We start from the raw sequence: 20566 nt of genomic DNA on the forward strand, positions 1-20566 counted from the left end.
TACGCGGCCATACCTCGAGACATACCTTGCTTCAAAGGTGGAAATAGAATATAAATAAGTTTAAAATCGTATTGAAAATATGACGTTGTGAGCAGATTGATCTATTATGACGATCAGAAATACTTTCAAACCAGAAAGCCTGCTATATGTCGGTCCACGACGCCATTTTAAAATTCTCTAGTCTCTTGGCATCACCAGACAAAATATTATGGTCCATTCAAAGTACTTAGCCATCAAATGTGGTATAACAACTGCCTAAAATAGACAAAACACTTCTCGACATTTTGACCTGAGGGCCTTCGTCAGAAGAGTTAGTAAGACTACCATACTATCTCTCCTGACGAATTCCCTCTGGTCGAAACGTCGAGAAGTGTTTTGTCTATTTTAGGCAGTTGTTATACTTATACCACATTTGATGTTTGAGTCACAAAATACCTGTATTACAATTCTGTGGTGAAAGGTATAGTCTATATAGAGTGTAACACGGTGTGTTGTATAAATGTCACACTCTGTAAAAACAGATTGAAATACTTGATGTTGTTTTATTCAATCTCGTTTCGACGACTCGCTTGTAGCCGTCGTCAGTGCTAATCTTTCCAGTGATGATTGCTATATCTAGTCAAAACACAGAAATAATGCAAATTGGATTGATTGCAGTTGTGCATCTGCATTTTACAAAAATACCCAGTGGTTCCTGTATCTGTACTGTATAGTTAGGTTAGTGTAGCCTGTAGAACAACATTATATTTCCGCGAATATAATCGCCTAAACATACGCAGCTGAACAGTAATCATCACTGTAAATAACCCCAAAATTTTGATCTCTTGGCTTTATATACCTGCGCTAAAAATAGCGCCACCTACGCTGACTCCCTCGCATGACGAATCGTTGCCTAGCAACAACGAGGAAACCCACTTTAATGAAAACTATATAATTGGCACGAATGAAAGTGATTCTTGTAGGCTTCAAAGACAACGACTAAATTACTGGCATTTTCCATTTTCATTTTTGACAAAGGGTCTTTGAGTCGCTCATTCCGACGTGAGATTTACATAGACTTCAAAATGCCTGTTTGGCATGACCAAATATATAGCTGTTTTTATTTTTGTTGTATTTGTTGTGAGTATGTCAATTTCAGTGATGTGAAATAGTCCAGATGTGTATTCAAATTAGGCTTGGTTTCAAACTCGTACCTCGGGTTTTCGAAAACCTGTGGTACGATAGTACGAGGTTGGCTTGGTCGCAGTCAGACATGAACATCACTATTTAACATCAGCCAGCTTCACAACATTTGCAACCAAGTGGAAACTGGGTTACACCACAGTTGATAGAATATACATGGTTTGGAGACTAAATAAAAGTACAATACAACTCATTAACTATGTTGTTGTCCAGGTTTATACAAAAAATAGTTCCTTTCTCGCTACGTGTCTATTGTATTTTAGCAAAATTTACCAATGGCATTCGTCTTGCTAAGCTCAACCTTTACTTGAAAAATTTGTTAATTATAAGATTGCTATTGGTTTATCTGTGCAAAATACAACAGACATGTGATGAGAAAAGAACAATTTTTCGCATAAATCTACCTCGACATAGTTAATGAGTTGTATTGTAGTTTTACGTGGTCTCCAAACCATGTATATTCTATTAACTGTGGTTACATGTCATAGCCGAAGCGCATGGTGGAATTTGATTGCGTGTGAGTCTGATGGAGTTCGAGAAGATAGAAAAACGTCTCATTCTGTTCAACGAACTTTTGTTTCTTCATGTTATTGTGAACTGTTGTACTGCATTCTGGTGTCCCGAAAAAGTACCCTCGACTAAAATAGGGAATGGTGCAATTAGAGACATTTAACTAACCAAAACGGTTAGTTAAAGTTTTTTCCACAATTTGTCTGAGAAATTAATCTATGTTTGAACATAATGCGCCAATTTTTCCCGGCTTCAGAAATCTCGCATTTGTTTAAAATTTGAAATGATTTTACAGTTTACAGTTGGAAGTTTGTCGTAAACGCTAAACTTAAGGTCTTTATTTACCACAGAACAACGGGTGTTTGTTGTAAAGGGAAAGAAACCGTTTATTTGTCTCAAATTGTTTTGCTTTTTTTGCCCTGTTACCTTTTCAGCCGATCGGAAAGTTAAAACTTATTCAGTCATTCGCTCCATTAAAGTCCTACAGGTGTCACATCGCACGTTCGAAAGAAAAGTTCTGATTTCAAATCAACAAAGGGTACCTTTTAGGCCAATGAAGATTTTCCTGATCATTAAAGTCAGGAAAATCAGGAAACCTCACCCTGGATCAAATATGGAATATCAGCTTGACTGTCTGCAGGGGTGAATAACATGATACCCTTTTTAATAGTGTTAACTAACTTTGCTGTCAATTCGTGATAATTGAACCTCTTTTGCTTCCTCTGGCCTCTGTAACCGCCGTAAATAGACCCTGCTACTCGCTGTGAAAACAATACGTTCAATCGATATAGAGTATATTTGACTGCATTATATAATCCTTCTGAGAAGACTTTTCCAATTCCCACAGATGCAAGTCATGCATCAAAGTACTTCAAGTCCTATTGAGATAATTGAACACACCAATCCACCCCCTGGAGCGAGCATGAATACTTTGTTTTGTATCCCCGCCTCAACGGATGTCGCCCACGCAGTCATTGCGTGAAGGTTTACTATTAACCTTTCCCCGCAGCGGTTGGTGGCACTCGCACACAGCCGTTTCTCCAATAGGATATTTTCGCCTCAGACTTCAGTCAAAACAATGGGAATTTTTCTCCGGTATATGAATAAAGCCGTAGTTTCGATTAGCTTTCCTCCGGAAGTAACGTAATGTTAGTCTAGTTCAGGTTTCCTTCTACGGTAACACTGGATCAATAAGGGATGATCGTTACTGGACCCCTAGGAAGAACAGTTTAGAACTGATACAGCTATCCAGTATAAATAAAGTTAGTTTAGTTTAGGTTTCCTTCTGCAGTAACACTGGATCAATAAGAGATGATTCTTACTGGACCCCAAGGAAGAACAGTTTAGAACTGATACAGCTATCCAGTATAAATAAAGTTAGTTTAGTTTAGGTTTCCTCCTGTAGTAACACTGGATCAATAAGAGATGATCCTTACTGGAGCTCTAGGAGGGACAGTTTAGAACTGATAGAGCTATCCTGTATAAATAAAGTTGTTTAGTTTAGGTTTCCTCCTGTAGTAACACTGGATCAATAAGAGATGATTCTTATTAGACCTCTAGGAAGAGCAGTTTAGAACTGATAGACTATCCAGTTTGAATAAAATTAGTTAGTTTAGGTTTCTTTCCATAGTAACACATGTCACTAGCAACGTCTGTACATTAAACTAAAAGCCTCTTTTGTTTTCAAAGAGGGGAGCGCCAACGCGCATGACCTTATTTTATAAAAATGTGGCGTTCAAACGATTTTGGAGAGACACGTATGAAATTGCTAAAATTCTCCGAGGATTACAAGCGCGTGTAGACATCAAATTTCCGCGACAGCGGAGTGTCATCACGCACAAGTGTCTCATGTCTAGAAATATCGTTAGAGATGACGTAACGAAGACGGCGGCACAACGGCTATAACATCAACGATATATTAAGGCTATGAGCAAATCGGAAAGTGAATTACTTTTGTTGAGTCACGATGAAATCGCATTTATAAAGCGAAGTAGTTTGATTTGATGCATGACTTGCATGTGTGGGATGCGTCTTTGCAGAACTGCCATACACTGGAGTTAAATGTATTCTTTATCAAGGTAATGTAAATTATTCTTTCTAGAAAACTGTAAACCTAACCATGACAACACGATGCTATATAACAGGAAATTAATTTCGACAAAGTCATTTGAAATTTGTAGGAAAAAATCATATATTTTAGTTGATTTTTATTTGAACGCGCAAAAACAGGAATAAGTGCTCGCTTTCAAAATTCAAAGGCGAATAAATTCCCCTCGGATTAAAATCACCCTCGGGGCGAAGGAAACTCGGGGTCGACGGCGGTATTTTGAAGGGGCTCAATCGAGCGTATCTAGTTCCAGTACCACGCCCTTCTCGCGGTTGCCTCACGATTTCGATTTACTTGGCAGACGTGTTGGAAATATACGACATTTTTCAGGTATTGCTGCTTATTTTGTACACAAAATATTGTCGAACTACCGTAGAAGCGAAACTTATTGTCCTCGCTATCGTTAAAACAAAGGTCTATTGTTGCGTCGCTGTGAAAACGTTTAGAAATTCGTCGGGGAAGCGCTTTGACGCTACTTAATTCGGTTACAGGAAGGCGAGGTGGATCACAGTGTTTTTAAACCGTTCATATATTACTTCATTTAGGAGGAATTATCACAGAAATTCGCATAGGTCCGTCGTTGTTAAAAGACTCGCTATCTAGATCTAAACCTGTCACTGATATGTGTTTTATTTGACTTGTTTCATGTAGTAATATAAACCTCGAATTGTTGGATTAGAACCAAGTGGCCGCCAAGATGCCGAAATCGGTAAGTTTCTGCAGCATATTATATATTTGCTGCTCGCCTTATTAACTTCTAATACGTAAAAGTGATTAGATTAGCCTTTAATGTACGCTCGAATTCAAAACATCGCGAAGTTATAACCACAATTGCACCGGACGAGCGTGCATCAAAATGGCCAAGTGTTCGACATCGAATGAGAAATGTTTTTGTCTGTTTCCGACAGGTAAATGTACGAGTTACCACCATGGACGCGGAGTTGGAGTTCGCGATACAGCCTAGTACAACTGGGAAACAACTTTTCGACCAGGTTTGTTAATGGAAAAACATTAATTGGCCTTGTATAGTACGCTAGTCGACCACGAGAATGGCTTCCTAGTATGAAGTTCGGTTCGACCACTTCCCACAGGACATGGCACCGCTTCGCTAAATACATGATACCTTTCGAAATATTTAGGTTGTCAAAACCATTGGCCTTCGCGAAATTTGGTTTTTCGGCCTTCAATACACCGATACAAAAGGTCTCGTTACCTGGCTAAAATTGAATAAAAAGGTATTGTACAATTGCATATTATATAAAATATATTCATTTACATAGAAAGCATTAATTGCTATTGGACATGTCCTCGCTGTGTGAAGGAATAGCCCAAATATACTGTAACTGTAGAGTTTGTATTTGTTTTTCTACATCTCTCCTCGTTTATATATCGATTTAGCTACAAAATCTAACAAAAATTCGATTCTAAAATTATCCCAAAGCATATATGCATTGTGTCGTTTGTATTTTATTTAAAATATAAATTCGAATTTAATGAACCATTATTATTTATGGCAGTGTGGGAAAACCCACCAAGCATTCAATGAACGACTATTTAAGGATTAGCGGAATTTATTTCGTTGCTGTAGCGAATTTCAGGTCGCTGTGACCGACCGCCCAGTCTTGAAACGTTTGTCAAAGCAACGTGTTTTTTTGAAACCTGAGCTCGTGTCGCCGGCATATTTCCTATAAATTCACGAAAGCAAAGATATGATTGTGGGAATTAAATGTGATAAGTGGCCTTGTAATTCGTTGTTTTAAGATTGAAAGGAAAAATCAGTAAACAGCTGTGGTTTTAAGCAACAACTCCTCAGTCCAATTTCATTATTAAGCTGGCAATATGCTTCCAAAATTATATTAAATTTGGTTCAAGGTGTTGTGGTTTGAAGGTACTTATGTAAATCCACCTATTGCACAATCAGGTAACTTTGGATAAGTAGAAATTCAAAATATGTGTGCAAAAACCATTAAATATTTACCTATTTTTATGGCTGTAATAATAATAATTATAAAAAAATCAAGTGATATATTACAATGTGATCACACAATATGACATGATAATATAAACATTCTGGTAACTTCCTACACTAAATACACTTGACATATGGTTGGTTCAAATGTAATCACCCATCTTGATTAAACCTAGTCAAAGTGCTTTTTTTTGCCTAATTCATAGCAAATTCCTATGATTGTATATCAGCAGCAACTGCTCTTTTGCAGAAGAACAATTTGCTATTTTGAAAGCTTTGCAATTATTTATCAGGGATCATATCCATATTCAAATTGCAGCACAAAGCGTTTGCTTTATGCAAACTACACTGTCCACATGCTCTTGAGGACGTCAAATCTGGCATATTTGTTTTCGAAATGCCTAAGAGAATATTTCATTTTCCCATAGTTGGTGCCTAATTTTCTTGCCAACCTAAATATAGATGTGACTTGCATGCCAATTTGGATTCATTTTTAAGATTTCGTTTTCACCCATGCAAGTAATATGTATTCTTGGTAATCATTTTGTCAGGGATGCATAGCTAGGTCAGGGATTCCTACTTATAAATACTAATTGGGCTTTGAAGGAATTTGAGATGCAATATTTGTGAGGGTGTATTTGTAGTGATTAAATCTAAACATGTGGCCCTTTTGTTAGACAGTATAAAATTCCAAAGTACACACACATGGTTATTATATGCTCATATAATGGGAAACACTGCTGACAAACAAAATCATCAAGCAATAAACAGAATGAAGCACAAAAGTAGGCATATCTGGGCTTATGCCTAGTTTATTAGTACAAATACGAGACTGATTACAGCATGTTGTGCATGTTTTTTCATATAGTAGTTGACCTTAACCCCAGCTTATCGAAGGAATAGACACATCTATAAAATCCGTCACCAGCTTTATCAGATCAAGTAAATTTTCCAGGAATCTTTTCTGGGTTTATTTGTGTTTTTATTTCCTCAAATTGAATGACCATTTAGACAAACTTGAAGCACAACGTTTGTTGAAATTTGACCCTAGGTTAATATTAGCCTGTTGTTAACAACCCTTGGTTAAACAATGAACCTGCAAATGTTCCCAGTGGTACGTTAGACTTGTGCCACAGTATATATAGCACAATGCTAGTTACAGCCAGAAATTTACATATTGACTTCCATTGAAGCCAATATAACTGCCTCCAGGCATTGCTCTTAAGTTTATATTGAAAATCTACATTGGTGCGTGGAATTTCCACACATTATTTTTTAAGTATGAATTTTTTAATAGTAGTATTAAACAAGACTTCCATTAGTGTATGTTGTAAAACCATGTAGCTTGTGGTACACCTAGGTATGCCCTATACTTTGGTGTTCTACTCTTTCTAATGCCAAATAATTTTACTTTTGGAGAAAGAATACTGCCAGTTAATTAGTCAATAGTATTTTTGGATATTGTATTTGTATACAGCTAATTCCATTAAGGCTGTCTAAGACGTTAGGCAGGTTTAGATTTAGGAGAAGAGCGTCAAAGGCAACAGAAAAATTGTGAATAAATGGCTTTTACATCATGGATTAACCACAACATTTATTTGCTGTCTCCACATTGTCTTTGACATTCCCTTACTCAGTCTAAATCTACCTAATAAACTCTAAATGTCTAGACCTATAATTTTAAAGATTCTGTGTATAAAGCCACCAAAGGCAATACAGAGTTCAAAAAAGTTTAAGGTTTTGAAATGAAGACTTTAATTGAATTAGCCGTATTATCTTAATAGGTTTTAGCACAAGACATCAAGAAAGAAACGCCATTTCAATTCAAGTTTCGCTCCAAATTCTTCCCGGAAGATGTGAGCGAAGAGCTTATTCAGGAAGTGACACAGGTATGGAGCTATCTATATCAGGATTGTTTTGGTAAATTCTCCTAGTATCAATTATGTATGTGTCAATTATCTTCAGTTGTAACAATAGGTTTGAATTTTATTTTGTAGCGTCTGTTCTTTTTGCAAGTGAAAGATGCAATCCTGACTGATGATGTGTATTGTCCCCCTGAGACTGCTGTATTGCTTGCATCTTATGCTGTGAGTAGTGATTTTTATAAGAATTTAACTGGCATGAAGGTCATAAATCTAGCAGATCATTGGAAAATTTCAGTTCCTGAAAGTCTGGTCAAGATATTTTTGTTGCCCAGAAGAAATTTAGGTCAACATTGAGGTAGTAGAATAAAATATTCCTGAAAATGTAAGCCTGGCAATGAAAACATCTTGACCAGACCTTCAGCCTCTGAATTTTTTTAATGATCTACAGTACTAGATTTATGCGATTCTCTCACCGCAACATATAATCTGGCTGAAATTGAAAGGAGTGTATTGCTTATAACTTTTAGTGCCAAGCTAAATATGGTGACAATGTAGATGTATCTTACACACCTGGATTCCTTGCGAGTGATCGGCTTCTTCCTCACCGGTAAGCCAAGGGCTTAGAGATATGAAAACAGGAAAAGTTCTTCTGCATAAATCTTATTCACCTAGCCATAGTGTGGGGATCAGATTCTAAATGATTTGTTGTAAAAGTGGTAGTTTAAAGGTTTTTCAATGTGTTTCAAATGTTGTGTTATAATAGTGTGTATGCTCAACATAAAATGTCGAAGGAGGAGTGGGAGGAAAGGATTGTGAAATGGTGGAAGGAACACAAGGATGTGACCAAGTATGTATTCTGATTCTTTTGTATAGTTTTTCATTAATCCCACTTTTTACTTGTTATGAAAGTAATTCAGGCTAACACAAACTTTGTGTAACTTTTCAACTGACAGTTACTCTTCCACTGATGAGTAAAATCATCTGCCATTAGGCAGAGTAAAATAATAAAGTAGGCCACATTTGGGTTCATTGCAAGCTAGTGGGCTAATGAACAACAGACACTGACAGATAGTAAAATACATAGGCTGCACATCAGCATTGGAAGCTAATGAGTTAAATTTGAACTCAAACAGCATCATGATGTGCCTTGTTGCTTGATATTTTCAAATTTCAAATTGTTTAATGCCATTTGTGTTGAATTGTTTTGCAGAGAGGATGCAATGACTGAGTACCTGAAAATTGCACAGGATTTAGAAATGTATGGGGTTAGTTATTTTGAAATCAAGAACAAGAAAGGAACCGATCTGTGGCTTGGCGTAGATGCTCTTGGATTGAATGTGTATGAAAAAGAGGACAAGTACGTATGCATGTTCATGTTATGCAATAAAAACTGCTGATGCTTTCATATGTCATTTAAGACGTTGATTGTTTTGTCTTAAACAATGTCTTAAATTGTGTTGATAAAGAATTAGATCTCTAGTTATTGTACAAGTTAATTTCATTAATACTTTTCAGACTTACTCCAAAGATAGGATTTCCATGGAGTGACATCAGGAATATTTCTTTCAATGATAAGAAATTTGTCATTAAACCAATTGACAAGAAAGCACCTGTAAGTACAATTGATCAAACTTTTATGTTATCGGTCAGCTATGTACAATGTAAACGAGTTAAGGCCCATTTACAGTTTGCAATTTGTTGTATACAATTCTTACCCTGGCATATGTGAATGTATGAACACATGTACAAACGTGACATTGCAAATTCCTTTCTGAACAATATGAATAAAGATGTGGCATTGGCCCTCTTTTGCACTCATCAGAAAGATAATTGCATACAACTTATCATTGCATACAACTTATCGAAATAGGCTTTTGTATCTTTTTAACTTAAAGTCAATGCCCAGCCATATTGTAAACAAACCTGAGGACATCAAACAACATTATTGGAACTTTTTAGGACTTTGTATTCTATGCACCAAGACTTCGCACCAACAAACGTATCTTAGCATTATGCATGGGAAACCATGAACTGTACATGAGACGAAGAAAACCTGACACCATTGAGGTTCAGCAGATGAAGGCCCAAGCTAGAGAAGAAAAGCACAATAAACAAATGGAAAGGTATGCACAAGTTATTGCTAAAATGTTTCCATGACTTTCATTTCTGTTTAAAAAAGCTCCAGCTAAATTACTGATGTACTTCATAGATTATACTTTGTTTAGTTTTTTATTATTATTATTATTTCTGATTTATAACAGGATTAAAAGCTTCAGTTGTCACACAATATTTACCACATACAATGTTTACAAAACACAAGTACAATGATGACAGGAAAGCAAACTTATAGAATTGATTGGATTGCTTTTTTAGGCAAACCATCTTGAGGGTGAAACAAGAGCGTGAAGCAGCTGAGCAGGAGAAGAAAATTCTTGAAGATCGTCTAGCGAAGTTCGAAGAAGATGCCAAAAAGGCACAAGATGGTGAGTGTTAGGAGTAAAGCAGTGGTTTATTCAGCAAGCCCCTAGAGTAAAATTTGAAAATCTGCCTTTGACAAGTAATAGTAACAACTGGACCCTTGTTGACTTATGTAGGTGCACAACCTTGTGCACCAGAACCTACCCTACCCCCACTCACCTCTGTCCTCCACTCACCCTTCCCTCCACTCATCCTTCCCCCACTCACCTTTGTCCTCCACTCACCCCCTCCTGCACTCATGTGTCCTCCACTCACCCTTCACCCCCCACTCACCCTACCCCTCCACTTACACTACCCCTCCACTTACCCCTGTCCCCTACTCATCCCTGTCCCCTACCAACCTCTGGCCCTTCCCCACCCCAAACTCAAAAATGAATTTTTACAAAAAATTATATTGCATGTGCATTTGTAAAAGTTTCTTCGTCAAACTTCATTGTGTTTTCTTCCACCCAAAGCACTGGCCAAGTCTGCGGCAGCCGCAGAAGAACTGGAGAGGAAGCGCATGGAAGCTGAGGAAGAGGCGAAGAGATTGGAGGAGAAACGCAAGGAAGTAGAAGAGGAGAAAGTCCGCATGGAAATGTTGCTTCAGTCAGAAACACAAGAAAAAGAAGAGCTTGTAAGGAACAAAGAATTTCATTTTTAACTAATTTGCAAATTTGTTTACATCTTTCTGGCTAAGCCAATCACAATGCGTAAATTTTCAATACTTCGTGTAAACCGGTAAATAATGTACCTTTTCACCGGAAGTGGGCGTAATTTTTGCATTCTGATTGGTTACCTGGAAATATAAACAAATTTTCTGATTGGTCCATAACGAAATTCCTCGTTGTGCTTGTAAGTTTTCTCGCAAACTATTCAAAATGGAGGAGTTTTTGCTCATGTCGTTTTTTCATTGTTTCTCAGAAAAATGAATTCAGTAAAGTCAGTGAAGAAGTTCTGCGTGTTCAAAAAGAGGCAGAGGAACAGGCAAAAGAGGCTCAAAGACTACAAGACGAGGTTAGTTTCTTCCTGTTTGTTTTCTCTTGCCTGCCCGAATCTCAGTTCACCACCTTAAACGCCCGTTTACACTTGCAATTTTTGCGGCAATTTTATGTGCGATTTTCTCCTTTTGATGGATACGAACGAGGCACTTAGTTACGGATTTTCAAATAGTTGCTCTTGCACATCAGAGCATTTGTAACTTGTCACTCGTTCACATCTATCAAAAGAAGAAAATCACACAAAATCGCAGAAAAATTCGCAAGTGTAAACAGGCCTTAAGCGAGGTTTCTATTTGGTCGTTATTGTCGTGAACAAGTCACGGATGAGAAATACATGTAGTCCAGATGTAAATTTTTCACATCAGTCATTCTTGACTTCATACACAGAAAAATTCTATCACATCAGCCACCTTGACATGTTCACGACACTTACGACTGACTTTACCTTTTTACATTGTTGGCTGCATGGTCGTGGTTTTTGAGAGACACTGTTTTTTTTTCAAATCCATTTTATGTAAATGGTACCGATTCTAGTTGGAAAAAGTATGGAATTTATAATATCCATACTAATTGCCATTTCCACGCTATGGATTTCGTATGGAAACAGTATGGGTATAAGTAATTTAGCTTGTAGGTACACCACGTAAGTATTTAATACTGCAAAGCTTTCGGTCCGTTAACCCTACAAGCTAAATTACTTATCGATTGTCACCATGCAAACATACAAGAATGGTATGGGTATAGCAAATTTTCATAGTGTGGATTTAAAACTGCACAACTCTAGTGTAAATCAATGCTCGCTGTCGTTAGCTTGCAGAGACAAAACTCAAAGAGGAGGAGAATCTCAAGAAACTTGCTGAGGTGCCTCACAATGTCCTGTACGCGACTGAAGCGGAAGGAGAGATTGACAGTCGCGAGCTGGAGGCGACCTCAGAAGCTGAACAACAGACCGAGTTGGACCGTACAACTGAAGTGTCAAAGAATATCGATGTGCAAGCCCAACTGAAGGTTAGTGTTTTACTAACGCATAGTTCTCTTACACAAGCATTGCAAACAAAATCATTCAACAGAAGTGCACTGTAAGTTCTTGTTTAACTTTTACTGTAAACCAAGAGAAACACATTAGGCAGAGAGAAGTTTAGTCCATCATGTGAGAGCTTGTGTTTAATGGCTCAAAAAACCACCTTACGGTAATTTCCATTAAACTAGCATCGCATGCATGCACCTACTTCAGTTTTGCTGAAGAGATAAAAAACAGAGCCTTTTTTACCCCTGTCTGTACATAAACGGGGCAGTTTACACTTCACACAGCAGCCAATAGCTTGCGAAAGAATAGTCTATATATGTTTTTGTTTTTGCAGATGCTTTCAAGCGAGCTTCAGGGTACCAGAGATGACTCGAAACTCACCAGAATAGACATTCTTCATGGAGAAAACGTGCGCGCTGGCCGAGATAAGTACAAGACTCTAAGACAGATAAGAATGGGAAATACCAAGCAACGTGTAGATGAGTTTGAGATGATGTAATAAAAGTACGTTGTGCTTTCATTATTTTTATTCACTTGTGTTCAAATAGTAGAGTATAGGCGAATGATATGAGCCGAACAAATAAAAAGGTCTGATGCAGGAAACTATAAGTAAACTGAAAAGATCCTCAGGGAGGAAGAGATATGGGGTGGGGAAAAGTGAAGCCAAGGCCCTCAGTTTACCGACGTTTGAAATTCTTAGGTAGTAATTTAAAGACCAGTCCCCTCCACCAAATTCATAGCATATGTCCCTAAACTTGCCTCATCCTTTCACTATAATACAAAACCACAGTAATTCTCCAAACTTTCCTCCATCTCTCACCAAAATCACAGCATATTTCTTAACTTGTCTCTTATCCATCACCGAAGTCACATCATATCCCTAAACTTGGGTCTTTTCCATCACCGAAACCACAGCATATCCTTAAACTCGCCAATCTACCCATCACCAAAATTACAGCATATCCCTAAACTTGCCAATGTATCCATCACCAAAGTTACAGCATATCCCTAAACTTGCCAATCTATCCATCACCAAAATTACAGCATATCCCTAAACTTGCCAATCTATCCATCACCAAAATTACAGCATACACACCAAAACTCGCCAATCTATCCATCACCAAAGTTACAGCATATCCCTAAACTTGCCAATCTATCCATCACCCCATCACCAAAATTACAGCATATCCCTTATACTCAATCGTTTCCATGTTTTTGTCTCACTTCAGGTTGAAAATAGAAAATATCTATCGATTGATTAACTTTCCATTGTCCCGAGAGATTTATTGCAAGACGCCTGGCTTTCTTTTCCTCATTCTAATATCATTCGTCCACCTTTCTAAACCTGGATGGTAGAGACTTATGAAGACGGATTCATTTTTCATGCAGAGTCAATTGTATTTTTTGTTCAGATTGTTCGCTGTTTTTTCATATATAACTAATTTATTCAATCAATCAAGAATTAGTGGCAATTCTATAAAGCATATTTTAGTGGCCGTAAATTGCTATGTCAGCATACGATATGGAATATTTGTTTAATAAACGATTTTTTTGTGTAGACCAATTTTACAAATAAGCAATTTTACCATGTGTTTTGCGTTTGAAAACGTGTCTGACACTGGCTGAATGGTATAAAAATTTAGAAATAGTACTTTAGAAATGTAGAAATTTAGATAAATGCAATGGTGATGTTTCCAAAAAAGTTGACAGGCAATGAATTGGTGTCAGATAATTGTGGGCGATTATCATACTGGTATCCATTCCAGGTTTAAACCCAGTGTGCCAGATCTGGTAAATTTTCTTACCAGATCTGGTGGTGATGCACATAGACAGTACCGCCTGATTTTAATAATTACCACATTTAGACCAGGAGGGGGCAGTCTAACTAGATTTGAGCAATTTTGGTTAAAAAAATTGCATACTTCGTGGTATCGTAATGAGTTTGGATTGCTTTTAATATTTAAATAGGTACAGTCATTGCCCTTGTATCTCTTTCAGAGAGACCACCTGCATAGATGGTTCGCAAGGGAAGTTGACTTATAATTTATTTATGCTGTAAAAAGTGTTTAAAGGTAGATTTCCACTGCCGCGTTTCTTAAGTTGTTATAAAATTAATCTTAAGCCAGAAAAACACACCAAATTCTCTGCTGAATCCAGCCCGATGTATCTATCCAATCGTTCATTTTATAAGTATACTTTAAACGAGTTCATGTTTATATCTTACTTTGTTTAAAGTATGAAGTGTGCAAACAACTTACGGGCGTGTGCAAATCTATTGACAGGCTTGCGCAGTCAACGCATGGTTTCCAATTTTTCCACAATCATAGAATAATCATACAAACCACGGTACAAACAAAAACGTCTGTATAAGCTTGCGCTGAGAATCGGTCTCTGATTAAAGATACTTTTAGGATCTCACTCCTCGGCCGGGTTTTTATTTTCTCGCATGTCTAAAGCTGAAGGTTAGGCTAGGGGTGACGACAGTGGCCTCGTAACTGACAAGTTGATGACTCGAATCCTGCCTGAGGAAAATGAAAAGATTTATTATAAAAAAAAGGTTCTAAATTTCCAGATCTGTTAGTCTAGCGGTGAAGACAATGGCCTCGCAACTTTTAAATCGGTGGTCCGATGAATTTTTTCATTAGGACTTAAACAGAATTTGAATAAATAAATGTAGCCCTTAACATCAAGCGCTGATGGTCGGGTTAAGACAATGGTCTCGCAAACTGAGAGAGTTCGGTTCAAATCCTAGGAAAACCTCTTTTCATTATGTTAATTGGAAATTTCCAAAATGCAACGTACATGTGGTCATTTCACTCATTTGTGCACACCATGTTCCATGAAATCAATAAAATTTTAAATGTCCTTCATTCACTTCATCTCTTGCGCAGCCGCAGTGAGCGAGTACTGAATAATCCCACAATCACCACATTAGGCAATGTTATATATACTAAGCCTTCCACTGATGCAGTCAAACACGCTGCGTTTAGCAAGCGCTTATAGTCTTGTGGTAAAAACAATGGTGAAAAAGGGCATTTTAACGCTATTCCAAAACTTTGAAACTCAGAAATTCGTATATCCTCTATTTCATTTCAGAGATTTCATTTCAAAGTCTCTAAAGAAAGGATCAGGTGAAATAAAAACGTCTTGACTTTCGCCACCAGTACTGATGGCCCAGTGGTCAAGGCCCTCGCGTACGATTTCATAAGTTGTATAGGATCGAAGTTCTACAATGTTTTGTCTTTTCCAGTGAATTCTTATTATTTCATTTAATTCTCTTAAGGTGGCTCCCTACAGTTTTAAGAATATTGAAAACTTGTGGTTTTGATTTAATATTTTAGCACGAGATTTCTTGGTAAGGAAAAGAAATTTCCCAGATATATTAACCAACATTCTAACAGTCAGAAATTGCCCATAAGCATGACGTCATCACCGTTGTTATGGTAACAATGGCGATTCAATATGGCCGACATTTTACATATTCACGCATTTTACTCGAAAACAAGTTCGGTTACCCCAATTTTTTATTTTATAAAAAGTTTTCTTACAAAAAAATGGGAAATTTGAGCAAGTTTAAAAAAATTCTATAGAGCCAAAAAATTTCTATAACGAAAAATCACGTTTTTTAATTTTTAATAATTTTGGCTCTATAGAATTTTTTTTTAACTGGTTCATATTTTCCATTTTTTTGTAAGAAAACTTTTTATAAAATAAAAAATTGGGGTAACCGAACTTGTTTTTGAGTAAAATGCGTGAATATGTAAAATGTCGGCCATATTGAATCGCCATTGTTACCATAACAACGGTGATGACGTCATGCTTATGGGCAATTTCTGACTGTTAGAATGTTGGTTAATATATCTGGGAAATTTCTTTTCCTTATCAAGAAATCTCGTGCTAAAATTTTAAATCAAAACCACAAGTTTTCAGTATTTTAAAAAATTGCAGGGAGCCACCTTAAGTCGAAGAGAAGATTAACGAAATTGCTGCAACATTAAGACAGCGTAGATAAAACAGAAAGTTAGGGATCGGTTTCGCGTTTCCCGTAAACGCCAGTCGTGAGGTCTATAAAATTGATAATCTTTATCGCTGGCTGCAGGACTTGTTGTACGGGCTAACTACATATGATACGCTGTAAGGCATCAGTGATAGACTTGGAAGCATGAAGGAGATCAAGGAGAGCAGTGAAATAGGCTTGAGACATTAAAAATGCAAAACAATTGCACCGTAACCATTAGTTCCACCAAGCCCTCATATGAATGGATGAACTGCATTGCCTTCTTTTTGCTCTCCTTCCGAATTCCGATCAATAATATAACTGCTACAGTAAACGCTGTTCTTAATTCTTCGAGTGAAAACACACCTGTCATACCTTTTTCAGACTATTTTTCAGCTAGTAAACCCCGAATAGTTGTTTTGGAAGAGATAAGAAACTGGCGGGTGTTTGACAGACGCCAATGCATTAGCAAGAACTTGAATTAGCGTTGGTGTTGCAAACAAATCTCGTGGTGTAGTGGTCACAGCGAAGGATTCACGAGTGTTAAGCCGAAGGCTCGGATCCGGGAAGAATTATTTTTCATTCTGACCTTAAAAAGAATTATTTCTCATTCTGACCACAAGGCTCCTCCAACTCGACTGCATAGTTAATTGTATCGAAATGTGTTTTGATTACTTCTAATATTTAAATATGTACAGTTCTTGCACTTATTGTTGATTTGCACCGCCTCGTTTTTAGTTTTTATCAAATGAATCTTAATCAGAAAAAAACGCACGAAATCATCAACAGAAATCCAACTATATTTTATTAGTATGTTTTAAAATGAAATGATTTTAAAATTTATGTGCGTGTACGTACTTACAAAGAAATGCAAAATACCCTTTAAGTTTATGATAACGAATGTTGAGATATGAAGTATCACTGCATGAATTGCTCGTTTTTGAGTAGAAGTATATCTGCTAATTTTATGAAAGAAAACGAGTTTGCGTTATTTAAAGTGTGAAGTGGGAAAACTATTGACGTGCGCGCAGTCAACGCATGGTTTCCAATTTTAACATCAAGCGCTGATGGTCTGGTGCTTAAGACAATAATCTTGCAAACTGAAAGAGTTTGGTTAAAATGTCCTTCATTCACTTCATTTCTCGCGCAGTCGCAGTGAGCGAGTAATGATCCCACAATCACCACATTAGGCAATGTCATATATACTAAGCCTTCCACTGATGCAGTGATTGCAGTCAAGCACGCTGCGTTTAGCAAGCGCTTATAGTTTAGTGGTAAGAACAATGGTGAAAAAGGGCACTTTAACGCTACTCTAAAAGTTTGAAATTGAGAAATTCATATTTCCTCTATTAATTTCAAAGTCTCCAAAGAATGATTTTCATTATTCACCCAAAAAAAGGATTGAGATAAACGTAGCCTTGAACGTCAAGCGCTGGTGGACTAGTGGTGAAGACAACGTTCTCGCAATCTAGATGACCATGGTTCGAAACGTTATCTGGGCCTTTTTTTATTATGCTAATTGCAACTTACAGACATGCGTCGTGCATGTAAGTGTACTGTCTTTAGTTCTCTACGCATATGATGTATGCACGTGGTCATTCGTGCACTGTGTGGACTATTGCATGATGTCAAGAAAATTTTAGATGTCTTCAATTCACTTCATTACTTGAAGAAATTGACCGGTTTTAGGTTGCAGTAAATGCAGTGAGTGAAAAGGACACTTTACGTTTATAAAACCTACTAAAACGCTATTGCAGAACGAAAAACAGCCAAATTCAGTGTTAGGAAACCTTGCGCAGTCGCAGTAAACGAGCAATTATTCCACAATAACCGCATTGAGCAATGTCATATACACTAAGCTGTCGACTCTTGGATCCTTACCGATTTTCGGTACCTGCTTTTTTGTTGGGTTTGTGGGAGAATCTTCGTGTCTCTTTGGGAGATTTGTTTGAATGCTGGAGTTGGACTGAATGCTTTTTATTAGCATCTTGAAAGAAAAGATTTAAGTAAGATGAAAGCTATCATCATTATCGAGAAAGGGAATAGTCACGCGGTAACGACAAAGGTCTCGCAACTGGCAAATTGGTGGTTCGAATCTTGCATGGGTAAAAATGTTTTCGTCGCGGCTCGAAAGAAGGATTTCGGCAACATTAAAAACGAACCTGCGCATCACAAGATATCTTAGTGGTCTAGTGTTGAAAGCAATGGTCTCGCAAAGTTCAAGTTGACGTTTCGAATCCTCGGTAGAATGTTTTCCATTATGATCCTAAAAGAGGATTGACATAAAATAAATAAATATAGCCCTGACATCAAGCGCTGGTGGTCAAGTGGTGATGACAACGGTATCGTAAACCGTCAGACAATGGTCGGAAACTGGGTTGTTTTTTATTACGCTATAATTCACAGACACGCGCCATGCATTTAAGTGTCTTTAATTATCAACGCATATGATGTATGCACGTGGTGATTCGGGCACCGTGTGGACTATTGCATGATGTCAAGAAAATTTTAAATGTCCTTAATTCACTCCATTTGTTGAAAAATTGACCGGTTTTAGGTTGCAGTAAATGCAGTGACTGAAAACGGACACTTTACGTTTATTAAACGTACTTAAACGATATTGCAAAGCAAGAAAAAGTGAAATTAAGTATTTATAAACCCCGCGCAGTCGCAGTGAACGAGTAATAATCCCACAATAACCACTTTGAGCAATGTCGTATATACTAAGCCGACAACTCTTGAACTCATACACCACAGGCACACACCGATCATCGTTATCTAATCTTTTTGCAGGATTCTGTGGAAGAACTTTTGTTCTGGCATGTGTTTAGAGGATAATGATAGTTCGAATCCTATTATAACCGTTTTTCATTATGAACTTCGTGAAAAGGTTAAAGTAAATTAAATAACCATCACCCTTCAGCACAAGATCGTGTAGTCTAGTGGCGAAGACAATGGTCTCTCAAATGGTAAATCGATGGTTCGAATCCTACCATAACCGTTTTTCATTATGAACTTCGTGAAAAGGATAAAGTAAATTAAATAACCATAGCCTTTCAGCAAAAGATCTTGTAGTCTAGTGGTCATGATGTTAGTCTCATGTGTCGGCTGTCGAAGGTACGAATCTCGTTTTAGATGAAAATTTTAGTTATTAATAAAACGTGGTAAGGTTATGGAGAATAAGTTGTTGTAGGCTTCCAACAATCACCAGTTAGCCTTGTGGTAAAGTCGTGGACTATCAAGTACAAGATCGTGGTATCAAGAACAGTATGGTACATTCCTCATGGCGGTGGAAAGAAAATGGAAAAAAAATGGTAGGAATGTTGCTCGGGGGAGGTTTGTATTCGATTAATCTTTGCAAATCAAAGTTAATCTTTAGGGAAATCAGGGGATAGACAGGGTGAATGAGGGGTATATGAGTACAAAAAGACTTAGTAATTGGGCGGCCTCGGCTGCCGGGGCAGGGGGAGGGTGGCCTCGGCCCCGGGGCAGGGGGGAGGGTATAGGTGAGAAAACAGTATATAAAATGTTTAAGTCTTTTTGTACTCATTTAAACCTCTTTACCCCTATTTATCCTCCTATTTACTCCTATCTATCCCTACTTTTACCTATCCTCATATATCCCTAACTACCCCCTAACACAATTAAATGTTTGAAGAAAGCTTGCTTTGAAAGTCAGGAAAGCCGGGGGAAAGAGAACCCCCCTCAGTCTACTCCTCGCCCAAGGCGAGGGCATATTTGCCCTCTCGCTCTACTCCTCTCACACTCACAAATTCTCACTTTGTTACCTTTTTCTTTTTCGGTTTCTCCAGGGCTTGAACCATCGACTGTATACTTGGCAGATCATCGTCTTCACCACTACACCACCAGTTCTTGTGGTGAAAGCCTAGAGTTTTTTATTTTACTTAATCCTTTTTGGAAGGATCTTTGATGAAATAAAAGAAAAAAATCATTCCCATGTGAGACTTGAACCATCGCCATCAAACTCGGAGAGCACTGCCTTTTCAAGTAGACCGCACGATCTTGCGATGAAACGCTGTATTTTTTTATATTACTGAATACCTATAGGATCTCAAATGAATAACAATTCACTTTATTATGTCTTTAACGTTCATGATTTATTTTCTCGTCGAAAACGCACACAATATTAGCCATTTGTGTTGTCGCTAAAGTATATTACAGTTGTGCAGTTCTCTAAAACACTACCTTCCCAATTGCCATAAGTTAGTTATATGCGTCCCAGATGAAGCTAATGGTTACGGTGCGATTTTTTTGTATTTTTAATGAAGTGAAGTCAAGTAAAGTACCAAAGTTAACAATGCATTTTAAAAGAAAAAAGTACAAGAATTAAGAATAGCCGAATTCATATTAGGGCGGGAAACTCATCTTAGACGGGAAAGTTTATAGTAAAAACCCGTCTGAATATGAATTGGGATATGGATAAGTTTATA

The 20566-nt window shown here is 37.4% G+C and overlaps 1 protein-coding gene across 2 annotated transcripts; it reads left to right on the plus strand.

Annotated features, from left to right (window-relative positions):
- Positions 1-4023: 4023 nt before the first annotated feature.
- On the plus strand, positions 4024-13836 carry LOC114533480 (moesin-like). 2 transcript variants are annotated; one of them, XM_028555012.1, is made up of 17 exons: positions 4024-4129; positions 4451-4508; positions 4708-4791; positions 4939-5034; positions 7553-7657; positions 7766-7855; positions 8161-8240; positions 8397-8480; positions 8844-8990; positions 9149-9245; positions 9593-9756; positions 10007-10116; positions 10567-10727; positions 11015-11107; positions 11902-12099; positions 12453-12622; positions 13348-13836. In XM_028555012.1, exons 2-16 carry the CDS (start codon positions 4497-4499, stop codon positions 12615-12617), a joined length of 1686 nt encoding a protein of 561 aa, XP_028410813.1. In that variant the 5' UTR covers positions 4024-4129; positions 4451-4496; the 3' UTR covers positions 12618-12622; positions 13348-13836. The 2 variants fall into 2 exon arrangements, with proteins under 2 accessions (XP_028410813.1, XP_028410821.1); XM_028555020.1 differs by lacking the exon at positions 4024-4129 and adding an exon at positions 4284-4371.
- The last annotated feature ends 6730 nt before the right edge of the window (positions 13837-20566 follow it).

This window comes from Dendronephthya gigantea, unplaced genomic scaffold (genome assembly GCF_004324835.1).
Source record: "Dendronephthya gigantea isolate DGI-Jeju-01 unplaced genomic scaffold, DenGig_1.0 000002F, whole genome shotgun sequence".
Taxonomy (NCBI): Eukaryota; Metazoa; Cnidaria; class Anthozoa; order Malacalcyonacea; family Nephtheidae; genus Dendronephthya; species Dendronephthya gigantea.